The sequence below is a fragment of the Schistocerca serialis genome, chromosome 6, assembly GCF_023864345.2.
Source record: "Schistocerca serialis cubense isolate TAMUIC-IGC-003099 chromosome 6, iqSchSeri2.2, whole genome shotgun sequence".
Lineage (NCBI taxonomy): Eukaryota > Metazoa > Arthropoda > Insecta > Orthoptera > Acrididae > Schistocerca > Schistocerca serialis.
In genome coordinates, this window is record NC_064643.1 from 114,826,679 (window position 1) to 114,848,930 (window position 22,252).

Below are 22,252 nucleotides of genomic sequence, written 5' to 3' on the forward strand. Positions count from 1 at the left end.
ACTAACGAAGGCTGAGACCCCGAGGGTTATGAGAACATCGGATGTATTGCAGAGAGAGTTTCTACCTGCACAATACTGCTAGTGTTGGTAGGAAGGGACCAAATGGCAAAGACTGTGAAGCAGTCATTAAAATGGAGAATATTGTGTTGGATAGTATGCTCAACAACTGTGTGGTCCAACTGTTTCTTGGCCACAGTTTGTCGGTGGCCGTTCATACAGACAAACAGCTTTTTGGTTATCATGCCCACGTAGAATGAAACACAGTGGTTGCAGGTTAGCTTGTAGATCACATGACAGGTTTCACAGGTAGCACTGTCTTTGATATAATAGGTGATGCTTTTGGCTGGGCTGGAGTAGGTGTTGATGGGAGGATGTATGGGACAGGTCTCACATCTAAGTTTGTTACAGGGATATGAGCTGAGAGACAAAGAGTTGGGAGCAGAGTTTTTTGTAGGGATGGATGAGGATACTGTGTAGGTTTAGTGGGCGGCGGAATACCTTGGTGGTGGGGGTGAGGAGGATAGTGGGTAGGACACTCCTCATTTCAGAACACAATGAGAGCTAGTTGAAACCTTGGTGGGAAATGTGATTCAGTTGCTCCAGTCGTCAGTGGTACTGTGTCACAAAAGGAATACTCCTCTGTGGCTGGATGGTGGGACTTTTGGAGATGGTGGGTGACAAGAGATAAGCCACAGATCTGTCTCTGTACAAAATTAGGAAGGTAATTATGGTCTGTGAAGACCTCAGTGACCCCTTGGTATATTTCAAGAAGGACTGCGTGTCACTGCAAATGTGATGGCTATGGTAACTTGTCTCTATGGAAGGGGATGGAATGGGTGGCAGCTGTCAAAGTGGAGGTATTGCTGGTGGTTGATAGGTTTGATTGCATGGAGATTGTAATGTAGCTATCTTTGAGGTCAAGGCCAACATCAAGGAAGGTGGTTTGTTTGGTTGAGGAGCACCAGGAGAAACAAATGGGGGAGAAGGTGTTGAGGATTTGGAGGAATGTGGATAGGGTGTCCTCACCCTCAATCCCGATCATGAATATGTTGTCAGTGAATCTTAACATGAGTAGGGGTTTGGGATTGTGGGTGAGTGGGAAGAATTCCTCTAGATGGTCCATTAATAGGTTGACATAGGCTAGTACAATGCGAGTAGGTCCCCATTGCTATACCCCAGATTTGTTTGTAAGTGATGCCTTCAAACAGAAGTAAATGTAGGTTAGGACATAGTTGGTCATGGTGACCAGGAAGGAGGCTGTAGATTTGGAATCTATAGTGCGTTGGGAAAGATAGTATTCACTAGCGGCTAGGCCATGAGGATTAGGGATGTTCATATTAAGGAATGAGGCATCAATAGTGATGAGCAAGGCACCGTGTGGTAAAGGAACAGGAGACATGGAGAGTCAGTGTAGGAAATGGTTGGTATTTTTTATATAGCAGCGTAGGTTACTGGTGATAGGTAGAAGGTGTTGGTCTACAAGAGCAGAGATTATCTGTGGCGGCACAGTAACTGGTCACAATGGGGTGTCCTGTGTAGTTGGGTTTATGCACTTTAGGAAGCATGTAGAAGGTAGGAGGGTGGGGAGTGGTATGGGTGGGGAGAGAGGTAGACTCGGGGAGAGGTTCTCCGATGGGTCTAAGGATTTGGGAAGAGCCTTGAGATCCTGCTGGATTTCGGAAATGGGGTCAGTGTGGCAGGGTTTGAAGGTGGATGAGCCTAAAAGCTGGTGGAGACCTTCTTCCAGGTAATCCTTGCAGTTCAGAATGACAGTGGTGGAGTCTTTATCAGCAAGTAGGATAATAAAGTGAAGATCAAATTGTAGGTGGTGGATTGTTGTTCTTGTATGTAGTGTGTTTTGGAAGAAAGCCTTCTGGCTGAAAGCTTACGCGTGTAGTAGTCTTACTGTTGTGCCTGTCTGTGACTCGACATCTTTACTATATGGTGAGTAGCAATCTATCCTTCTAATAATATTGTCATTATTCCATCCTGGATTTTCCATTATTTGATTTTGCTTTTCTTCCATTCTGTAACACAGTGTTGTTTTCCTTTGTTACTAGTTTGTAATGCTACTATACTCAGTGACCAACCTTTTCTTTCCCTTCTTTCTTGTGTTCTACATGGGGAATGATGGTGAGACAATGTTCGAGGTTAAGAAATTCTGGGAAGTTAACAGGAGTTGGTTTAGGGTCAGAGTGAACTGAGTCAGGCAGGATTCAATATTGGTTCCTGAGTGTGATTGGTAGGGTTGGTGGCCAAAAACTTTTTCCACTGTAGGGGCAAGGAAAAGGAGAAAAGGTCATTAACAAGTCCAGCATGATTGAATTTGCGAGTAGCGTAAAAGGTCAGGCCTTTGGAAAGGACTGACACTTCTGTGGGGCTAAAGCTTTTAGAGAAAAGGTTCATGACTGTGTTTCTGGTCTGTTTAGGTCCTTGATTCTGTATGGTGGTGGGAGGAAGTTTTTGAGTAAAGCATAAATGTAGGAGGTTTGTGAGGCAGGGTTTGTCAGCGGTGAGGGGATGTGGGGGAGATTTGGAGGCTGTTGTAGAGGTGGCGGATAGTGGTGGTCCACGGCAGGAGTAGGAACAGGGTGGAGAGTTTTTTAAAGTTTCATTGTGCATCTTGTTTTAGTTCCTGAAGGGCATGGGTTTCTGTGTGTGAGATGGGATCCAAGAATTTGGGATTGCACAGCAGGAGAATTTTGTGGGTAGAGAGGAGATACTGTAAGGAGGGAATGGCTTTTCACGACTGTGTTGGTGAGGGTGAAGGACTGGCAGAATCTGAACAGATGGTGGTCATTGTGGAAGGAGGGTTTGCAGCCAGAGATGGGTAATTTGATGGTAAATCTATTTGGGGGATTCCATGAGCCAAGCAACAATGCAGGAACACTATGTGGGATATGGTTCTGGCTAGGGATAAGGAAACTTTTTGTATTGACACAGATTAAAGGAGCTAGAATCCATTGTGCAAGAAAAAAAAACATAAATAATGTAGAAATAATTCTTGTGAGGAATTTTTTTTTTTTAATTTTCAAAAATACACGAAAATACATGGAAAAAAATCACAAATAGGATGACGTGGATGAAGTATGGGGAAACAAGATGAAACCTGAGGAAGTGGGACAATATGGAAAGGCGAAAACGCACTGAAATCAACATGAAAAAACATGAAATCGAAGTTAAAAATAAATAAAAAGTTTGTAATGTGGGTTACCAGTCCATAGATGGATATGTATGAAAAAGGAGGAAAGCAGATGTGTCAGGTCAGGCCAAATAAGTATGTGTGGACTGCAATGAGAAAGGGGGCTTGGATAGGGGTTGGTAGGATGAGGTACAAGTTCGTGTGGCACGGGAAGGAACAGAAAATAACATGCAAAAACTTGTGAGAGTTATGCAGGGAGAGTGACCAATTTGAAGGTCTAGCATTAATGATAATGGCAAGAGTAATGTGGGTCATGAGATGTTGCACCAACAATCAGCACCAACTTGTACCATGTGTTGTGCGCAGACAAGTCAGTTGGTACAGTATGGTTCGTAACTAAGGGCATGCAGAGCACTTTGGAAGGTGACATGTGGAACACAGGAAAGCAGAGAAAGAAAAGGATGGGCACTGTGAGTATGGTAGCATTAAAAGATAGTAACAAAGGAAACCAGCATTGGGTTATAGGATGGAAGAAAAGCCTTTAAGCAAAATCAAACAATGGAAAAGCCAGAATGGAATAATGACAATATTCTGAAAAGGATAGATTGCTACTCACCATACAACAGAGATGTGAGTCACAGACAGGCACAACAAAAAGATACTAAATGCGTAAGCTTTCAGCCAGGCCTTCCAAAACAGACTACATACAAGAACAGCAATCCACCACCAAAAATCTTATCTCAACCTTATTATCCTACCTGCTGGCAAAGGCTCCACCACTGTTGTCTTGAACTGCAGGGATTACCTGACAGAAGGACTCCACCAGCTATTAGGCTCATCCACCTTCAAACCCTACCACAGTGACAGTTTCAGAAATCCAGCGGGGTCTCCAGTCTCTCCCCAAATCCTTAGATCCATCCCAGAACCTCTCCCCAGACTCAACCTCTCTCCTCACCCCTACCACTTCCCGCACTTCTATGTGCTTCCTAAAGTGCAGAAACCCAACTACACAGGACACCCCAATGTTGCCAGTTACTGCGCCCCCACAGAAAATCTCTACTCTTGTAGACCAACACCTGCTGCCTATCACCAGTAACCTACACTGTTATATAAAAAATACCAACCATTTCCTCCACAGACTCTCCACGGTACCTGTTCCTTTACTGCACAGTGCCTTGCACATCACTATTGATGCCACATCCCTTAACATGATCATCCCTAATCCTCATGGCCTAGCTGTTACTGAATACTATCTTTCCCAATGCACTACAGATTCCAAATCTACAGCCCCCTTCCTGGTCGCCATGATCAACTATGTCCTCACCTACAGTTACTTCTGCTTTGAAGGCATCATCTACAAACAAATCTGGGGTACGGCAATGGAGACCCGTCTGCATTGTGCTAGCCTATACCAACCTATTTATGGGCCATCTAGAGGAATCCTTCCCAATAACCCACAATCCCAAACCCCTAATCATGTTCAGATTTACTCATGACATATTCATGATCTGGATTGAGGGTGAGAACATCCTATACACATTCCTCCAAAACCTCAACACCTTCTCCCGGTCCTCCTCAACCCAAGAAGCCACCTTCCTCAATGTTGATCTTGACCTCAAAGATGGCTACATCACAACCTCCATGCAATCAAACCAGCAATACCTCCACTTTGACAGCTGCCACCCATTCCATACCCTTCCATACAGCCTAGCCACCCATAGCCATCACATCTGCAGTGACAAGCAGTCCCTCTTGAAATATGGTCTTCACAGACCATAATTACCTTCCTAACTTTGTACAGAAACAGATCTCCTGTGGCTTATCTCTCGTCACCCACCATCTCCCAAAGTCCCACCATCCAGCCACAGAGGAGTATTCCCTTTGTGACTCATTACCACCAAGGACTGGAGCAACTGAATCACATTTCCCACCAGGGTTTCGACTACATCTCACCGTGCCCTGAAATTAGGAGTGTGCTACCCACTACCCTCCTCACACCTCCCACAGCAGTATTCCACCGCCCACTAAACCTACACAGTATCCTCATCCTCATCCTATACAACCGCTGCTCCCAACTCCTTGCCTCACATCTCATATCCCTGTAATAGACCTAAATGCAAGACCTGTCCCATACATCCTCCCACTGCCGCCTACTCCAGTGGGGTCGTAAGAATCACCTATCCCATTAACGGCAGTGCTACCTGTGAAACCAATCATGTGATCTACAAGCTAAGCTGCAACTACTGCGCTTCATTCTGCATGGGCATGCCAACCAACTAGCTGTCTGTCCACATGAATGGCCACCAACGAACAACAAACTGTGGCCAAGAAACAGCTGGCCCACCCAGTTGCTGAGCACACTGCCCAACACAACATTCTTTGTTTTAATGACTGCTTCACAGCCTGTACCATCTGGATCCTTCCTACCAACACCATCTATTCTGAACTGTGCAGGTGGGATCTCTCCCTGCAAAATATCCTACTTTCTCGTAACCCTCCCGCCCCCAATCTTCGTTAGTCATTGTCCTTCATCCACCTATCCCCTTCTCTGTTCCTACTCCACAACCTTCTATTTCACAAGTGCACCCACAGTCTTTTCACTTCCCTCCGTTTCCGTCCCCCACCTCCACCATCTAAGATCCCGACTCCACCTAGGTGCCCTACCCTCTTTCCACCTTCTCCCTGTATGCTTCCACAAAGAGCACTTTATTGTGTCCCACCTGTACCCTGCTCTTCCTTCCCTTCCCCAATGCTGCTACCCCCACCACTCAGACTGCTTCTCCCATCATGCACAGTTGCTTGTAGTCTGGCTCCAGCAGCCAGAGACAGTGGTCATGTCTGTGTGAGCTGCTTTTGCGTGGATTTGTGTTTGTATGTATGTCGTCTATTTTGGATGAAGGTGTTCTGGTCGAAAGCCTGTGTTTAGTAGTCTTTTAATTTTGCCTGTCTGCGACCAAACCAAAAACTACTTCCACAATGTTGTTTTACCTTGAATCTACCTCAACAATAAAAAAACCTGTAATATGGATTTGTTCTACAGGAAACAAAGACTGTCTTTACAAAACTACCTTTCATTTTGACTGCCTCAGCTACCCCTCTTTTAGTGATCTTACAGTGGAACTACAGTACCTGGCTGAACTCGAGCAGTTCACGTCCCTCTTCTCCATCACAGGTCACACTACAAGAATCACAGTTATTGGCTGCTCACTTCCCTATAATCTGAAACTACAACACTTTCAATAACAATCAAACTAACACCCGGATGTCTTCAGTGAGTGTTTCCACATTGTTCCATTCCCCACTTCCTCTGTTCAGGAACTACTGAACACCACACTCAATGCCTCAGATGGGTCTAGTGGTCTAGCAGTAAATTGCATGTCTGGAAACTGAGAGGTAGTGGAATCAAATCCTGGTTGGTCCATGTATTTTTTGACTGTTGCATTAGGCAGTGTGACTCATGAAATTGTTGTTATTTATTATTATTATTATAAGCTTTGCAATCCAGGTGACGTAATATCTATTACATCAGTTGCCCCTCCCTTGACGCTACTGTGTGATTTGAATACTCACAAGACACAAATAGCAGATGTCAACTAATACAATATCTCCTCTTGGATTTTAACCTTTCTCAGATGAATGCAGGAAATCCAACACATTTTAGTGTCACCCATACAATCTGTTTAACACCCTGTGGCCCAAGTCTTGCATCAGTAATGCAAAGCCATGTCCACAGTGACCAGTGTGACAATGACTATTATCCAGTCATTTCATCAGTACCACATTCTAGATCCCTGATGCTCTACTGTAATGGTCCGTATAAAGGGCAAGTTGGGATGCATACTCATCTGAAGCCTACGACATGATATTCCAAGAAAAGGACATTGATGAAATAATGCAAGAAGCGGCCATTGTGTTTTCCTAAGCTGCACAATGCAATATGTTACTCTCCCAGGCCATGTCAACGTAAATCTGTTCCATAGTGGCCTCAATAAATAACTGAGGCCATCAGAAATAGATAAAAAGCATTTACAGCTGCAAAACAGAGACCTGCCTGGATAGCTGCCTGTGCTAGCATGCCACTTATGTGATTTGAGTAGTGTGGCAGATCCGGTCCTAATCCATCAAGTGGATTAACAATTAGGGCCGATGTGCCAGTCAGGCTGGAAGTGTTTTTTAGATTGTTTGTTATGTTCAACTAGATTAATACTGGGCTAGTACCCAGGGGTATACATATTCCACCGGGAGAGGGGAGGAGAGGGGACGATGGGAGGTTTTGACAGGAAGGGCGTCCAGCCATCCTCTAACACAAACATTGCCAAATCCAATAATTAAACCTCCTGACCCCACAATGGTATGGGATAAAAGCCAGGAAAGGCATTATTTAATCGAATCAATGTAAGGGGAGTGTTGGGAACAATACATTTCTTCAGTGGCAGATGCATACGTATGAACAATAATGTTACGTGCAAATGGGCATTGTTTCCCATCTGAAATGCTCAGAACGTTTTATCAAGGAGTTTCATACCAATTCTAATGACAAAACTGAACAAAAAATGTGGACTTCGAACCATCCTTACTCATAATGGTGCTATTACAAACTAGGAATGTGCTACCACATTGCAAAGGTAGCTCACCGGGAACTGAACCATACACAGTAAAGTGCTTCACTACATTACTGACCATAGCAAAGCATCTTAATGATCCTTGTAAATTTGTGTTCAGTTAAGCCATGCTCTAGGGCATATTTCTGTTTGGTCTCCTAATGCTGAGGTCATGCTCTAGGGCATGTTTCTGTTTGGTCTCCTAATGCTGTAGAGATGATCAGAGTTATAAAGACCCAGATAGTAACTCCAAACTTGATAGCTGTTTAACATAGGCCACATTCTAATACCAACAGAACAAAAATTAATATCAATTCAAATACTGAGCTCAAAAGCTTGCATTGTATCCTGATTGTCTTTTCATACAATTTGGCAGGAGGAAATTTCCCTACCCAATAAACAGAACATGTCATTGAAATCTGTTATAAACCCTTACAGTGCTGACAGCTACAGATCTGCCAGTTTAATGATAATGCCATGCAAACTCGTGGACTGGATCATCAGTCATAGTATTGATTAATATCTGGAAACGGGAACTTAGTTTTCACCATTTCATTGTGCGTTTTGATGTTCTACATCCACAGATGATTGGAGACTGCTGTCAAGGGATACTTGTACATTGTTTGCACCTGACAAGTCTTCATTTTACGAAAGGACGTACTATATAGTGTGATGACACCACATCATGACTGCGTGGAGGCTTTAGGCAATGTACCCTCTTTTATTAAGAATATCTTAACAGCATTGGCACTTTCAGGCTAGAATGTTAGTAATCAGTGTTTACAAGATAACAGAGTTCCCAAGGCTGCAGTCCTGAAAGCTGATCTCTTTACAACTGCCTTAAACATTATTGCTGCTATCATAGAACCATATCTATCATTTGTCTTTTATGGTAATCTTTGGAAGTCCCCTGCTGAAATATTGAGTCATGCTGCCTCCATAGCTGCCCATAATTGTGAAAGTGTTGCCAGTGCAGGATTTTGTGCACAAACAGACCTTTTGATTACGTTCCATAGATGTTCGATGGAATTAATGTCGGGCAGTCTGGGTGGCCAAATCATTCACTCAAATTGTCCAGAATGTTCTTCAAACTAATCGCAAACAATTGTAGGCTGGCAACATAGTGCATTGTCATCCATAAAAATTCCATCATTGTTTAGGAACATGGAGTCCATGAATGACTGCAAATGGTCTCCGAGTAGCAATTGGCCTAGAGGACTCAGTCTATTATGTGTAAACACAGCCCACACCATTATGGAACCACCACCAGCTTGCACAGTGCCTTGTTGACAACTTGGGTCAATGATTTTGTGGGTTTTCTGCCACACTCAAACCCAACCATCAGCTCTTACCAATTGAAACTGGAATTCATCTGACAAGGCTACAGTTTTCCGGTCATCAAGGTTCCAACCAAAATGGTCATGAGCCGAGGAGAGATGCTGCAGGCACTGTCATGCTGTTAGCAAAGGCCTTCACATTGGTTGTCTGCTGCCAAAGCACTTTAACACCAGATTTCACTGCATTGTCCTAAATGATATGTTTGTCATACATCCCACAGTGATTTCTGTGGTTGTTTCATGCAGTGTGGCTTGTGTGTTAGCACTGACAACTCTATGCAAACATTGCTGCTCTCTGTCCTTAAGTGAAGGCCATCGGCCACTGCATTGTCCGAGGTGAAAGGTAATGCATGAAATTTGGTATTCTCGGCACACTGTTAATCTTGGAATATTGAATTCCCTAACGATTTCCGAAATGGAATGCCCCACGCGTCTAGCTCCAACAATGATGGCTCTGCCAATGCACTCCCATTTTATACCTTATGTATGTGATACTACTGCCATAAGTATATGTGCCTATCGCTGTCCCATGACTTTCAGTGGATATAACATTTGTTCGAAGGACAATGAGAAAGTTGGCTAAGCATTTATTAATAAAAATTTTAATATTCCGGTTACTACATGGCAGTTTTAGTAGCCATACTCATAACTCTGACACATTTAAAGAAAACAACTTGCCAAAAATATATTGATATGCATTTATTCTTTCAGTAGTTTAACATGCTGGCTGTCACAAGGGCACTGGAGGCCACAGCAGTGCCTCACATCTGATGCCCCTGCCTGGTGGGGAGACATCCATTACTGTGCATGCTGCAGTCGCCATGGTAAAAGTGATTGGCAGCCATTCTCTTGAGTCATTCATTACTCAGTGCCAATCACAGTCTTCCATTCGACCTCCAAAGAGCAGGACCCTTAGTGGTACTCGTCTGGTCACTGGTCTGTGTAGACGTCATAAGCAACAATCATACTGATGCATTTGTTGAGAAAGTCACCATGACGGACTCATTGCAGCTCTACCTTGACCTGTGCATGTCCTACATCTTGTTTTACTGATGTTTTTATGTCATTGTGCACCTTTCTAATCAGCAGCATAGCGTGTCAGCGCCAAAGAGTCATAGTTTAAGTTAGCAGACATCATTCAACTGAAAAGTAACAGCATTTGGCAGTCCATAAGGTTCCATCTTAGTCCCTTTTCATCATTAACATTGCCATATTCTAAGATCGCATTGCAGGTGATACAAAATTATATATGATAGCATATAAAAGTCTTCAAAATGACTGGTGTTTTTTTTTTTTTTTTTTTTTTTTTTTTTTTTTTTTTTTTTTTTTTTAAATATATATATATTAATGTATGGCTTATTGCCAATTCTTTCTCATTAGGCTTTGAAAAGACTCACTTTGTGCTGTTCAGAACCTACTAAAGATTTCTACCCAGCATTCATATAAAGTGTGAGTAGTTGCTGATAGAAGATGTTGATTGTGTTAAATTCATGGGATTACAATTTAATAATTATTTTATGTATAAAAAAAGGCAAATTCACCTGACGAAATCAGTGAAATTACTAGAAGATGATATGGCTGACTAATAATTATCACCAGGAGTCAAAATTTCAGTACTGCCTATAGACTTAATAAAAGTAGAAATATTGTGTTCCTAGTTTTTGGGCTGTTAGTTCCTTCATCAAGGGTTTCAGAAGCTCGAGGAGAGAGTCACATCAGTCAGACTCCAGGATGCAGGGAACCCACTTGTCATGGAGCAAAGAGGAGAAAAAGATGAAAGGTCTTGAATTTTAAAGGGCTATTACGTTTTCATGGAGTAGTACAAAAACTGGCTTCATACAAGTACCCGGGATCATTCTACTTTCCTAGAATTCTATTTGTCATGACCAGAAAAAGTTCTCCATTTTGGACTATGTCTTCATAAATTTTGTTAATTTTTGTGTCAGCACCAATAGTTGCATTTACTGCTGAAGGCACAACTTTCAACAGAAGTTCCATTTATTTTTTGGATGCCTGTTTCCTTACTTATAAGAACGTTGTAAGGGTTCCGCACTATTTTTGTGTTTGCAACAGACACAGAAATTTAACCAGCATATTTATCTCTAAACAAATAAGCAATTTTATAAACTTTTAAATTTATTTCTTGTATATTATTGGTGTATTGTGTAATTTTTATTGAGTATTGCATGAAACTTTTGCTACACCAGTCATTGATTTGTGACACCTCAAAAACAAATTGACAGTTTTTGTGTGTTAGAATACAAAGCTTGATATACATTTTTTCTCTACCTACAGGAATACATCTCTTACATACAGTCTTCGAATGTTCGCCGGCCACTAGCTTGTATTGAAAGCACTCCCATTCTGCCAGCTCAGCAACGATTCTGTAATGTGTTTACATCATCACAACCAAGCATTGCCAATCTCAGCCCAATTGTAAAGCAAGATAGTGATTTCAACAATGAATTAAAGAAAATAAACTTCCATTTCTCTGATTTATCTGAAGATTGCCGTCAAGATGAGTTGTCAAATCTAACATCGGTGACATGTCGTCCTCGTGTGCCGAATAACTGTACATACTCAAAGAATACTAGGGTACTGGATGACTGTAGTGTCGAAGGCGACCTCTTGACATCTAGTGAACTGTCTTCTTGGTTGAACAGTCCACGGGTGCTGTCACTGCAGTGTGCACCAATAACAAACTGTACATACAGTGTAACAAATACAGGTGATTTTAGGGAAGAGACGATACAGAATGTACATGGTTTACATGAAAAATGTAAACAAACACCCTCCTGCATTGATGAAATTGTGGAGAGACTTCAGAAGGTTCTTTCATTAAACTTCCATTTTGATGGTATGTATTACAGAAGTGTTTACTTTCTCACACTATTTATTGGCACTTAAGTTACTGAGAAGTTTAAAAATCTGTGTTCATTAAGTTGATAACTGTTGGAGGCTTGTTTCATGTGCCTAGGGACAAGCTAATGTGTTTGGAACAGCACATCACAGTAATGAATTATATGCACAGCAAACAAACTAAATTTGTTTAATAAATTACTGACACAGATTATGTCTTGACACGAGATAAGATAAGCAAAGGCATTGAAGTGAGCTGTGGTAAAGCACCATAGGATGTGGAGATCGGGTGAGATGGTGCATTTAAAACAAGAGAGATAAATAGAGAGAGGGGGGGAGGGAGACAGAGACGAGAGTTCACATCCTCATCGGGCCATCCAGATGTAGATTTTCACGAATTGTACAACTGATTAAGACGACGACCGGGCTTCATCAGGAGCTCCTCAACCCCTGGGTAGGCGGAGTCCTAGTAGGCTGCTCCTACTTTACTTCCAAATCTTCTGTGATTATGTAGCGGTGATACTTGCTTCTTGTCTTTTCAGTGTTTTCCCTTCTCAAGTTTTCATCTTTGCTGCCTGCTTTGCAGTCAGCTGTGGCGGCCCATGACAGGCCGGTCTTGCTGCTCTCTGTGCAGACGGCGTACGTAGTGCTCTACTGCAACAGCTGCTGGGCAGTCACCGGCATGGTGGTTATCACTGCCTCTGCAACTCTGCAGTGTTTCGGCCAGGTGTGAGACGTTTTTGATTACTGCAGAGTGTGTAGAGACGACTGCTGTGGCTGGGTGCAACTTGATTGCCAGTGGCTGCTGGTGTGTCGCCACTTCTGTTGCCTCCCATTGATGAGGCTTCCTCCTGGCATGTTTCTTCCCTGGGGGGATCGAAGTGCAGATCTTCAGGTGCGCCCTCTCGAGCATGTCTTCCGTTGCCCCCTTCAGTGGAGGCGGAGGTGGCAGCATTGGTGTTGACCTTGTGTTTGTCGGCTGCCTCGCTGCCTGGGTGTGGATGGTGGAGGGAGCGGTTGGCAGTCTTCTGTGTCTGCTGCCCATGTTGGTGAGCAACAGCAGCCTTGATAACTTCACAGCTGCAGTAACTCGCCACATGTGGGCCACCAGACTTTGCACACTTGGGCTTGTGCATCCTTGGTATCGGACAGTTTCTGCCTGCATGGTCGCTTACGCACTTCATACACGCCTCAGGAAAGAAGCAGTGGCGAGCCACGTGGCCCATCCCTTTGTAACGGAAGCACTGCACTATGCTCCTCTTCTGCTTTAGGTTTTCAACAGTGACCTTAGTGTTGGTCACCCGTTGCAGCTGGTAGAGCCGCCTGTTCACTGGGGTGTCAGTCACGATCACCAGCAGAGAAGGCAACTCCTTGTGTGTGACTGGGGACTTGACGCGTGTCACATTGCGCACGCCAAAGTCAAGCCATGCCATCTCGTCTTTCAGGAGTTCTGGTTCCACCTTCTTGGGGAAACCCTTGACGATGACCTTCAGTAACCTTTCAGGGATGGCAGCGTGTGTGTACCAGTGCAAGCCCTGGTTTGACACCTCGCTCATCACCTTGATGAAGTCTTCTGTGTTTGCGACTTGCAGTCGCACAAAGTTCCCTGCTACAGCTTGCACTCTGAATTCTGCAGTCGTTTGCTGCTTCATAAGCTGCAGGAAACCTTTAAAGCCTTTGGCCACCTCAGTGAGTACGGTAGGCAGTCGTCACTGCGACCGTCCGGTGGTAATGTCTGAACGGGAGACAGTTGCTTCTTCTTTCGAGTGGCCAGCATGGGCAGCGGCCGTGGTCTCGGTCTGCTTGGGTGCTGCTGGCTCCTCCGACTGCTCGTCTATCGCGTCGTAACAGTTACCAGTAGCCATGGGTGGGGGGGGAAGGCATCTTCTTGGGTTTGGCCGCACACCGAGCTGCCTCTTCTTCTGGGGTGCCTTTTTGATGACAGTTGGCGCTGCGGTGATTGGCTGTTTGTGGTGCTCTCCATTCAGGCAAGGCTGCACACTGGCCTCGCTTGGCGTCCTCTCGGCGGCCGGGAATGACATAGTGGGTGCATCGTGCACTATCATGTCATCTTCATCCGTATTGTAGTCCACGGATGGTGGCCCGGTCGTTCTAGGCGGCGGGTCAGAGAGGCAATCAGATGAGCAAGCTCCTCTGAATGGCGGTCTGCCACACCAGCGTCTCCAGTCGTCATAGGTGGGGGGCCAGATGGGGCTGTCGACCAAGCAGGCTTGGCTGAACGATCTCTAATGATCTTGTCATCACCAGTATGTTGCATTCTGATTTCCTTTCCCTTTTTAGAAGATAATGTATAAGAAATATTGAATTCATCATATTTATCAAAACAGGTGACCTGATTGTACAGACAGTACAGCAGAACAATTTATCAAGGGAACTTGAGTGAAGATTTGTACTTATTTCACAATCGCATCTCCTCCTCCTCCCCTCCTCATCAGGGGGCTCGCTGCTGTTTGGCGGGTTCGTGCTTGGTTACCATGGGGCCTCATCCTTTGCAGCACCTTTTTCCTTCCATGCTGCATGTCTATCCTCTTACTATTTCTTTTCCCGTGGGGTGTTTTTGGAACTGTGTTTCGCATTTTCAATAGCTAACATAAGAACAGTCTCACCACTGTTTTTCGTTCTTTTCTTCCTTTCTTTGTTCACCTTCTTCAATCCTTCCTCTGCTTCTGTGTTTGAAGCTCCTCCTTTTCTTCTGCCTCCCTGTGCTCTCTTGAAGGCCAGCCCAAGCATCTGACGTGTAACAGGTGATTGGGTAACACATAATTGCCAGCCCCGGGTCCACAGGTAGGATTCGCACGTACCCCCTGGTACAGGCCACGCCTAGGAAGGGGTGATTGCCTGAGCTGCTACCTTCCCAAATTGCCGATTGGCCCCTCTGTCAGGTGTTCAGGAGGTGTGAACAGTTTCCTAAGACGGTGAGATCCCTCTGAGGGGAGCCCCCAGTTGGAAGGAGCGCACCGCTGGAGACGCTGTCAATCGTGGGGGATTTTCTTACAATGAGCCAATCGTGATCTAAGCAGTTCATGTCTATCACATGTAAATGGAATGAAGCATCTGATTCAAAGACCCTACCAGCTGCAACACGGTTCCTCGTGGTTTCATGGAGTGAAGACAGTCGGTCCTTTGCAACGGTAAATCTGTTTCTCATTCAGAAATGCGATTGCCGGCCCTGCGAAATCCTGCTCTCGTGTACACAATGGCACTTTGCTTTTGGAGACTACTTGGATTCTCAAGCACAACAACTGCTTGCTGCTTCGCTTCTCCATGGATATCCTGTTCGTGTTGAGGCCCATAGAACTCTGAATTCTTCCCATAGTGTTGTTTACACTAGGCTGCTCAATGGGCTGAAAATTGTTCAAATGGCTCTGAGCACTATGGGACTTAACTTCTGAGGTCATCAGTCCCGTACAACTTAGAACTACTTAAACCTAACTAACCTAGAGAAATCACACACATCCATGCCCAAGGCAGGATTTGAACCTGTGACCGGAGTGGTCGCGTGTTTCCAGACTGTAGCGCCTAGAACCTCTCGGCCACACTGGTCAGCTCGATGGGCTGACTGAGGCAGAAATCCAAATGCACCTGTCTGATCAGGGTGTCATTACCGTCCATGGGTTGATGAAGAAGGTCGATGCCCACATGCACTCTTTTTCTCACCTTTGGTGCTTCCATCCGAGGTCAAAGCAGGCTATGGAGTTATCACAGTCCGATTGTACATTCTGAACCTGATGCGCTGCTACCAGTGTCATCATTTCAATCACATTCGAATGTCTTGCCGGCACCCAGCCAAATGTGTAACCCGTGGTAGGGATGTGCACAAGGGTGATTGTCCGCACCCTCCTCTCCACTGTATCAAGTGCAATGGCGACCGTGCCGCCTCCTCTCGTGGTTGTCCCGTATATCTCGATGAATGGGCTGTCCAGCAGATCTGGACAAAGGAAAAATTGCATTATCTGGTCACTTGCAAGTTATTGGCTAGTTGCAAACCCTGTCTTCTACCATCTGCCACTTACAGTACTTTTCTTGCTATATCTTGCTCCATGAAGGACATGGCCACACAGGCGTGCAACCTCAAATTCAGCATTGCAGTTGTGAAATTGCCCAGTGTCATGGTAGCATCGCCATCTCATCCAGCTGTTCAACAAGCCACCAAACATTTGCCTCCTGCGGCAAAGTCACCTGCTACACAACCGGCAGGCAGGAAAGGACAGAAGGAATACTCTTGTGAAGACTTCCTACGTCCCTCCAGCCAGCAAACATCTGAGTCTTCTTCTGCCAACCGGAAAGGCTCCAAGAAGTCAAAGAAAGGCAAACGGTCTTCTCCTTTGCTGACTCAGAGACCCTCTTCTAAAATGTCACCATGTGATACCCTCGTCCAACCGACCTCATTGTCACTGGTGAGCACCGCTAACCATTTATGTGCCCTGGACTCCGCAGATCGACAGAGCGAGAATGCCGATACCTCTGTAGATCTCATGGAGCAGCATCCTCCAGCCTCTGCGCCCTGTAGCAGCGAGTCTTTGAAGGCTAGCATTCAGCAGCCACCAAGGTGACATCCCTTCATTTGTTCTTTCCACCTTTCCTCATTATGACTGTCCTTCAATAGAATGTTCATGGCCTTTGATCAAACAAAGAGGATTTAGGGCTACTCTTAGAATCACAGAAACTGCTTGTTCTCTGCCTCCAGGAAACAAAATTGCGTTCTCACGACCGCTTTGAGCTCTCGCATTTCTTCCCAGTCTGATTTGACCATTTCCTCGAGGATGGCATTCTGTCTCATGGGGGAGTCGTGTTGCTCATACGGGATAACGTTCATAGTCAACCCATTTCCCTGACTACCCACCTTCAAGCTGTTGCAGTTCGCCCTTTCCTTCCTCACTTGACCTTTTCTCTTTGTGTTGTTTACATCCCTCTGCCATTCTGTATCACAAGGGCAGACTTCCTCCACCCTATTGGGCAGCTACCTCACCCATTTCTGTCGTTCGGTGAGGTTAATGCGTGTCATCCCTTTTGGGGTTGTCCCTGAATCTGTCTGAGAGGTGCCCTCTTGGCTGACCTTCTCAGTCAACTTAACCTCCTATGCCTTAACACAGGAGCACCCACGTTCCTTTCAGACTCCATGCACACCTATTACCATTTGGACCTATCTTTCTGCACTGCCAGCTTCCTCTTCATCTCGAGTGGTCCGTTCTCACTGATGCATACTTGAGCGACCATTTTCTGTGTGCTGTCTGTTTGCTGACTCCTATACTCCACTTATCTGCACACCCAAATGGATGAACATTTCCCCAGTTGTGATGACCAGGTAGAATACCTTAGAAACATTATCCTTACCGTCGCAGAATGTTCCATTCCTCGTACTTCCTCTTTACCACGGTCCCTCGGAGGACTGAGGCATGCCACGATGCAATTCACGTATGGAGACGTGCCTTCCACGTCTTTAACCATTCTCCTACAATGGCAAACTGCATTCATTATAAACAGTTGCATGCACAGTGTCATCGCATTCTTCACAATAGCAAAAAAGCTAGCTGGATTTCATTCATTAGTTCTTTTAACAGTTCCGCTCCCTCTTCCTTCATGTGGGCCAGCCTCCGACGGCTATCTGGGACCAAGGAGTGTTTCCCAGTTTCTGGCCTGTCAGCAGCAGACAATGTCATAGTGGACCCTATTGCTATCTCCAACACCTCGTGCTGCCATTTTGCAGAGATTTCAAGCTCCTCTCACCATCACCCTGCCTTCCTCCATTGGAAACGAGTGGAGGAGTCTCAGACAATAACCTTCTCTTCTCTGAATCATGAGTGCTACAATGCCATCTTTACAATGACGTAGCTAGGTCATGTTCTCACTTCATCCCAATCCTCCACCCCACGGCGAAACAACATTCACATTCAGATGTTGCAGACCTTTATGCTTCATACATACAACCGAATCTGGGTAAACACTGGCGTTAAGCCACTGTCATACCTATCCCTAAGCCCGGCAAGGACAAAAACCTTCCTTCTAGCTACCGCCTCATTTCTCTCACCAGCTGTGGTTGCAAGGTGATGGAACGTATGATTCCTACCTGGCTGGTATAACATTTCCACACTCCTATACACCCCTAGGTCCACTGTTTCTGATTTGATAGTGAAGTGGAAACGTGAAGGGACACGTACAGAACCTCGTCTGTTGACTGACAGAGACCGCCAACAGTTGAAGAGGGTCATAATGTGTAATAGGCAAACATCTATCCAGACCATCACACAGGAATTCCAAACTGCATCAGGATCCACTGGAAGTACTATGACAGTTAGGCAGGAGGTGAGAAAACGTGGATTTCGTGGTCGAGCGGCTGCTCATAAGCCTCACATCACGCCGGTATATGCCAAACGACGCTTTGCTTGGTGTAAGGAGCGTAAAGATTGGAAATTGAACAGTAGAAAAACGTTGTGTGGAGAGATGAATCACGGTACACAGTGTGGCGATCCGATGGCAGGGTGTGGGTATGGCGAATGTCCGGTGAACGTCATCTGACAGCATGTGTAGTGCCAGCAGTAATATTCGGAGGCGGTGGCGTTATGGTGTGGTCTTGTTTTTCATGGAGGGAGCTTACACCCCCTGTTATGTCTCGCATATAACATGTCTCGCAATTTACTAACCACTGCACAATGTGGATTTTGAGCATGCCGTTCTGCAGTGACCAACTCATCCCTTTGTCCACCCATGTCATGAATGGTTTTCTGCAGAAATCCCAGAATATGGCCATGTTTTTTTATTTGAAAAAAGCCTACGACACCTGCTGGAGGACTGGTATCTTCCATACCCTCTACAGGTGAGGCTTCTGTGGCTGCATGCCCCATTTCATTCAGCAATATTTAAAAGATCGAGTTTCCAAGGTAGGTGTGGATTGTGCCTTGTCATATACCTTTATCCAGGAAACTAGTGTGCATCAGGGTTCCTATAATGGCCTGTCTCCTGCCGGAAATCTCCGGATCCCTTTTTGTTGACAATTTTTCCATATATTGCAGTTCTCTATGGACTTGTCTCATTGAGTGCCGTCTTCAGCGATGTCTTGATTGTCTCACTCATGGAGCATCTACAATAGCTTTCGTTTTTCCACTGATAAAACTGTTTTTATGAATGTTTTGGTGGCACAGTTGTTTTCCTCCACCATCTTTACATCTTGGGTCTGTATGCAGAACCTGACGAACTACCACTGTTGTACTGCTGTGAATTTCTCCTCAGCAGATATGTATGCTGCTTGCCTGCCATGTGTGGCAACCCATCCTATGACTCCTTCTTCGATGATTCCTTTGATCACCAATATGGAGCACATCTGTCTTCTCTGTTACCTCCTGGAGTTCACTTTTGGCTCTTGCTCCGGCAGCTTAACTTCACACTACCAGCAACTTTTCCTTTACCACCTTGGCATCATGGAGTGGCCCATGTATCTTGGCCTTCGTTTGCTTTTTAAGGACACAACTCCAGCCTTACCCTATCACCTTCAGTTTCATGAACTTTGCATGAAACTTCATGATATTACCTTTGTGTACATTGATGGCTCTTGGATTGACCTTGGCATCGGGTGTGCCTTCGTCATTGGCACTGATGTTTTTCAGTATCAGCTTCCAGAACACTGCTCAGTATTTACAGCAGAGCTCTTCGCCCTGTATCGGGCCACGTAGTACAACTGGCGACACAAGCTTTTCAATTGCGTCACCTGCTCAGACACTCTCAGTGCCTTTCAAAGCCTCTGTGTGCTGTAAACTGTCCATCCCTTAGTGCTGTCGGTCCAGGAAAGCTGTCACTTGCTCAATCTTGATGGAACTTCTTTGATGCTTATGTGGGTTCCTGGTCACATCAGTCTGACGGAAAACGAGGCTGCTGCCAAGGCTGCAGTCCTCGTACCTCAACCCACTAGTTCTCATATTCCCTCAGGTTACCCCTGTGTTGCCGTCTGTCAGCAGGTAGTGCCGTTTTGGTATCACCACTGGTACACCCTTCATGGGAATGAGCTCTGGGTTATTCAGCGTTCCTCAGCAGCTTGGACGACCTCCTCTCAGCCGTCTCGCTGTGAGGAGATCATTTAAGCTAGGTTGCATATCGGGCATTGCCATTGCCATTTGTTAAGTGGCGCTCCCCCGCCACTTAGTGCGCATTGTGCTCATTCTTTGATGGTCCACCATTTCCTGATGGAATGCCCTTTTTTTTAACCACTTGCGTTCTCGTTTGTGTTTGCCATTTGAGTTATCAGCAGTTTTAGTGAACGATGCATTGGCCGTCAACCGGATTTTATTTTTTATCTGTCGCAGTAATATGGCGAAGGCTACTTAATTTTTAGGTCAGTACCTCCGTTTCTCTGTGGCATATTTTATAGACCTTTCTCAACATCCCTGTTTTTAGCTGTCTTCTCTTCCATGGATTGGTATTAATGTGTAGTCGATTTTAACTCCTCTCTTTGTGTTCTACAGTTCTGACATGGACGTGTATGACCTTAGTTGTTTTTGCGCTCTAAAAAAAGACAAAAACAAAAAAAGTATAATTAAATGTTCCCCTGAGACATTTAAGTCTCTTTTTATTATCTACGATAATGATCAAAGCAGACGGAATGAATTAAAATTTGTGCTGCTGTCAGGTCTCGAACCCAGGTGTTCTTGCTTGCTAGGCAGGAATGCTAACCATTACACTACCACAGCACAATGGTCAACATTGCTGCATGAACTACCTAAGCCGAGTTTGTGTTGGGGAGGGCACTCGGTTTGTGCAGCAATGATGACCATCGTGCTGTGGTGGTGTAATGGTTAGCATTTCCGCCTAGCAAGCAAGAAGACCCGGGTTTGAGTCCCGGCCGCAGCATAAATTTTAATTCATTTCGTCTGCTTCGATCATTATCGTAGATAAAAAGAAAGTATGTTGTGCAGAGAAATCAGTATAGCTTTCTACCATTTGGTTGTTTACTCATTTATGGGACATCTGCATGCTAGGATAATTGGCACTCTGGCCCAGTACAATTCAAAATTGTTGTTTTTATAGTTTGCTTTATGGAAAGAACTTTGTTATGGGATGAGATTTCTCATACAAAACAAACAGTTCGATTTATTAGATTATTTACTTTGCAATGTCAGTGGAATGATAGCAGGTAGCATCAGTGGATGCCAATTTTTGACTATTTTTTCTTGACTAAGCCTTCAAAAGTTGTCATTGTGTAAACCAGAATAGTGATAGTGAACCTTCTTTGACATAGTCTGAGAACATGACATTTGTTTATTCTCATATTGACTGTATGGATATTAACTTTTCCATAAAATAGCATCCTAAATTTTTATAATTGGGCTTTAAGAATTTGCCTGTGTCTGTAGTTCCAGCAACAAGAAGTAGTAGTAGTACATTTCTATCTGTTGAGTGATATAGTTATAGATTTGGTGCACCAGCAGATAATCATAAGGATCAATTAAATTTTGCATGCAACTGCTCCTCTTATGCTATTATGTACTGTAGTAATAGCTGTAATTATTCATCCAAGAATCATATTACAATGATACAGGATCTTTCAGCTTAATACAAGGAGAAACATAAGTCATACAGGGTGAGTCTGGAGGGAAAGTGCTTGCTTTGTAAAGTATTTCTCAGTCAGAATACTTCCACAAGGTCACAAGTAGGTGTAATTAAAATGTGTTTATTTGAACATGTAAACTTCAAACACAGTCTGCTGCTTCTGACGAAGTGCAACAAATGAGAAGAAACATTCTCCAGAAATTATTCTTAGTAATTTGAAGGAAAAGCCCATCACAAATGATTGTTCTCCAACAAAACTAAAATAGATTCTTGAGAGTGTAGATTATATTCTGCTGACCAATGAAAAGTTTATCTTCAAAACAAAGTACATATTTAAAGTTTTATCTAATGAACAGCACAACTTGTCCACAGCGCAAAGCCCTAAGGCTCGGAGCACAGGTTATGGGAGCACAACCATCTCGGTGGCGGAGGCAATGTTCCATCCTAGTCGGTGTCCAGACGGTGATGGTACATCATTCACTGGCAGGTTACCCCTGTTGCTATCTTCTGTACCCGCTGGCTGGTTACCAGGAGGTCCTCTGGGGAGCTGAGCCAGATATCGCAGAAACCAGTTGAATGCAGGGGTTGAGCTAACGATGACCCGCAAAGAATAGATGCATTGTGAGATGAGGCAGCGTTGAAGGCAAAGCTGAGAGATGCGCTACTTTGAGAGATGATTGTATTAGTGATTCTGTACAAAAACTTCATAGGGACGTATGCCCTATTCCAAGTGGTTTTCGAAATATTACACATTT

At 44.5% G+C, this 22,252-nt stretch overlaps 1 protein-coding gene and 1 non-coding gene across 4 annotated transcripts in view; both read left to right on the plus strand.

Annotated features, from left to right (window-relative positions):
* LOC126483905 (dystrophin-related protein 2-like) overlaps nucleotides 1–22,252 on the plus strand; it is a 106,979-nt gene that overhangs the window by 45,104 nt on the left and 39,623 nt on the right. For all 3 annotated transcript variants that reach the window (XM_050107174.1, XM_050107176.1, XM_050107175.1), the window contains exon 10: nucleotides 11,376–11,937. In XM_050107174.1, the coding sequence (XP_049963131.1) occupies nucleotides 11,376–11,937 (562 nt within the window). The remainder of the gene's footprint in view (nucleotides 1–11,375; nucleotides 11,938–22,252) is intronic.
* On the plus strand, nucleotides 20,726–20,798 carry Trnaa-agc (transfer RNA alanine (anticodon AGC)). Its single transcript has one exon. It is a non-coding gene; the product is annotated as a tRNA-Ala (tRNA).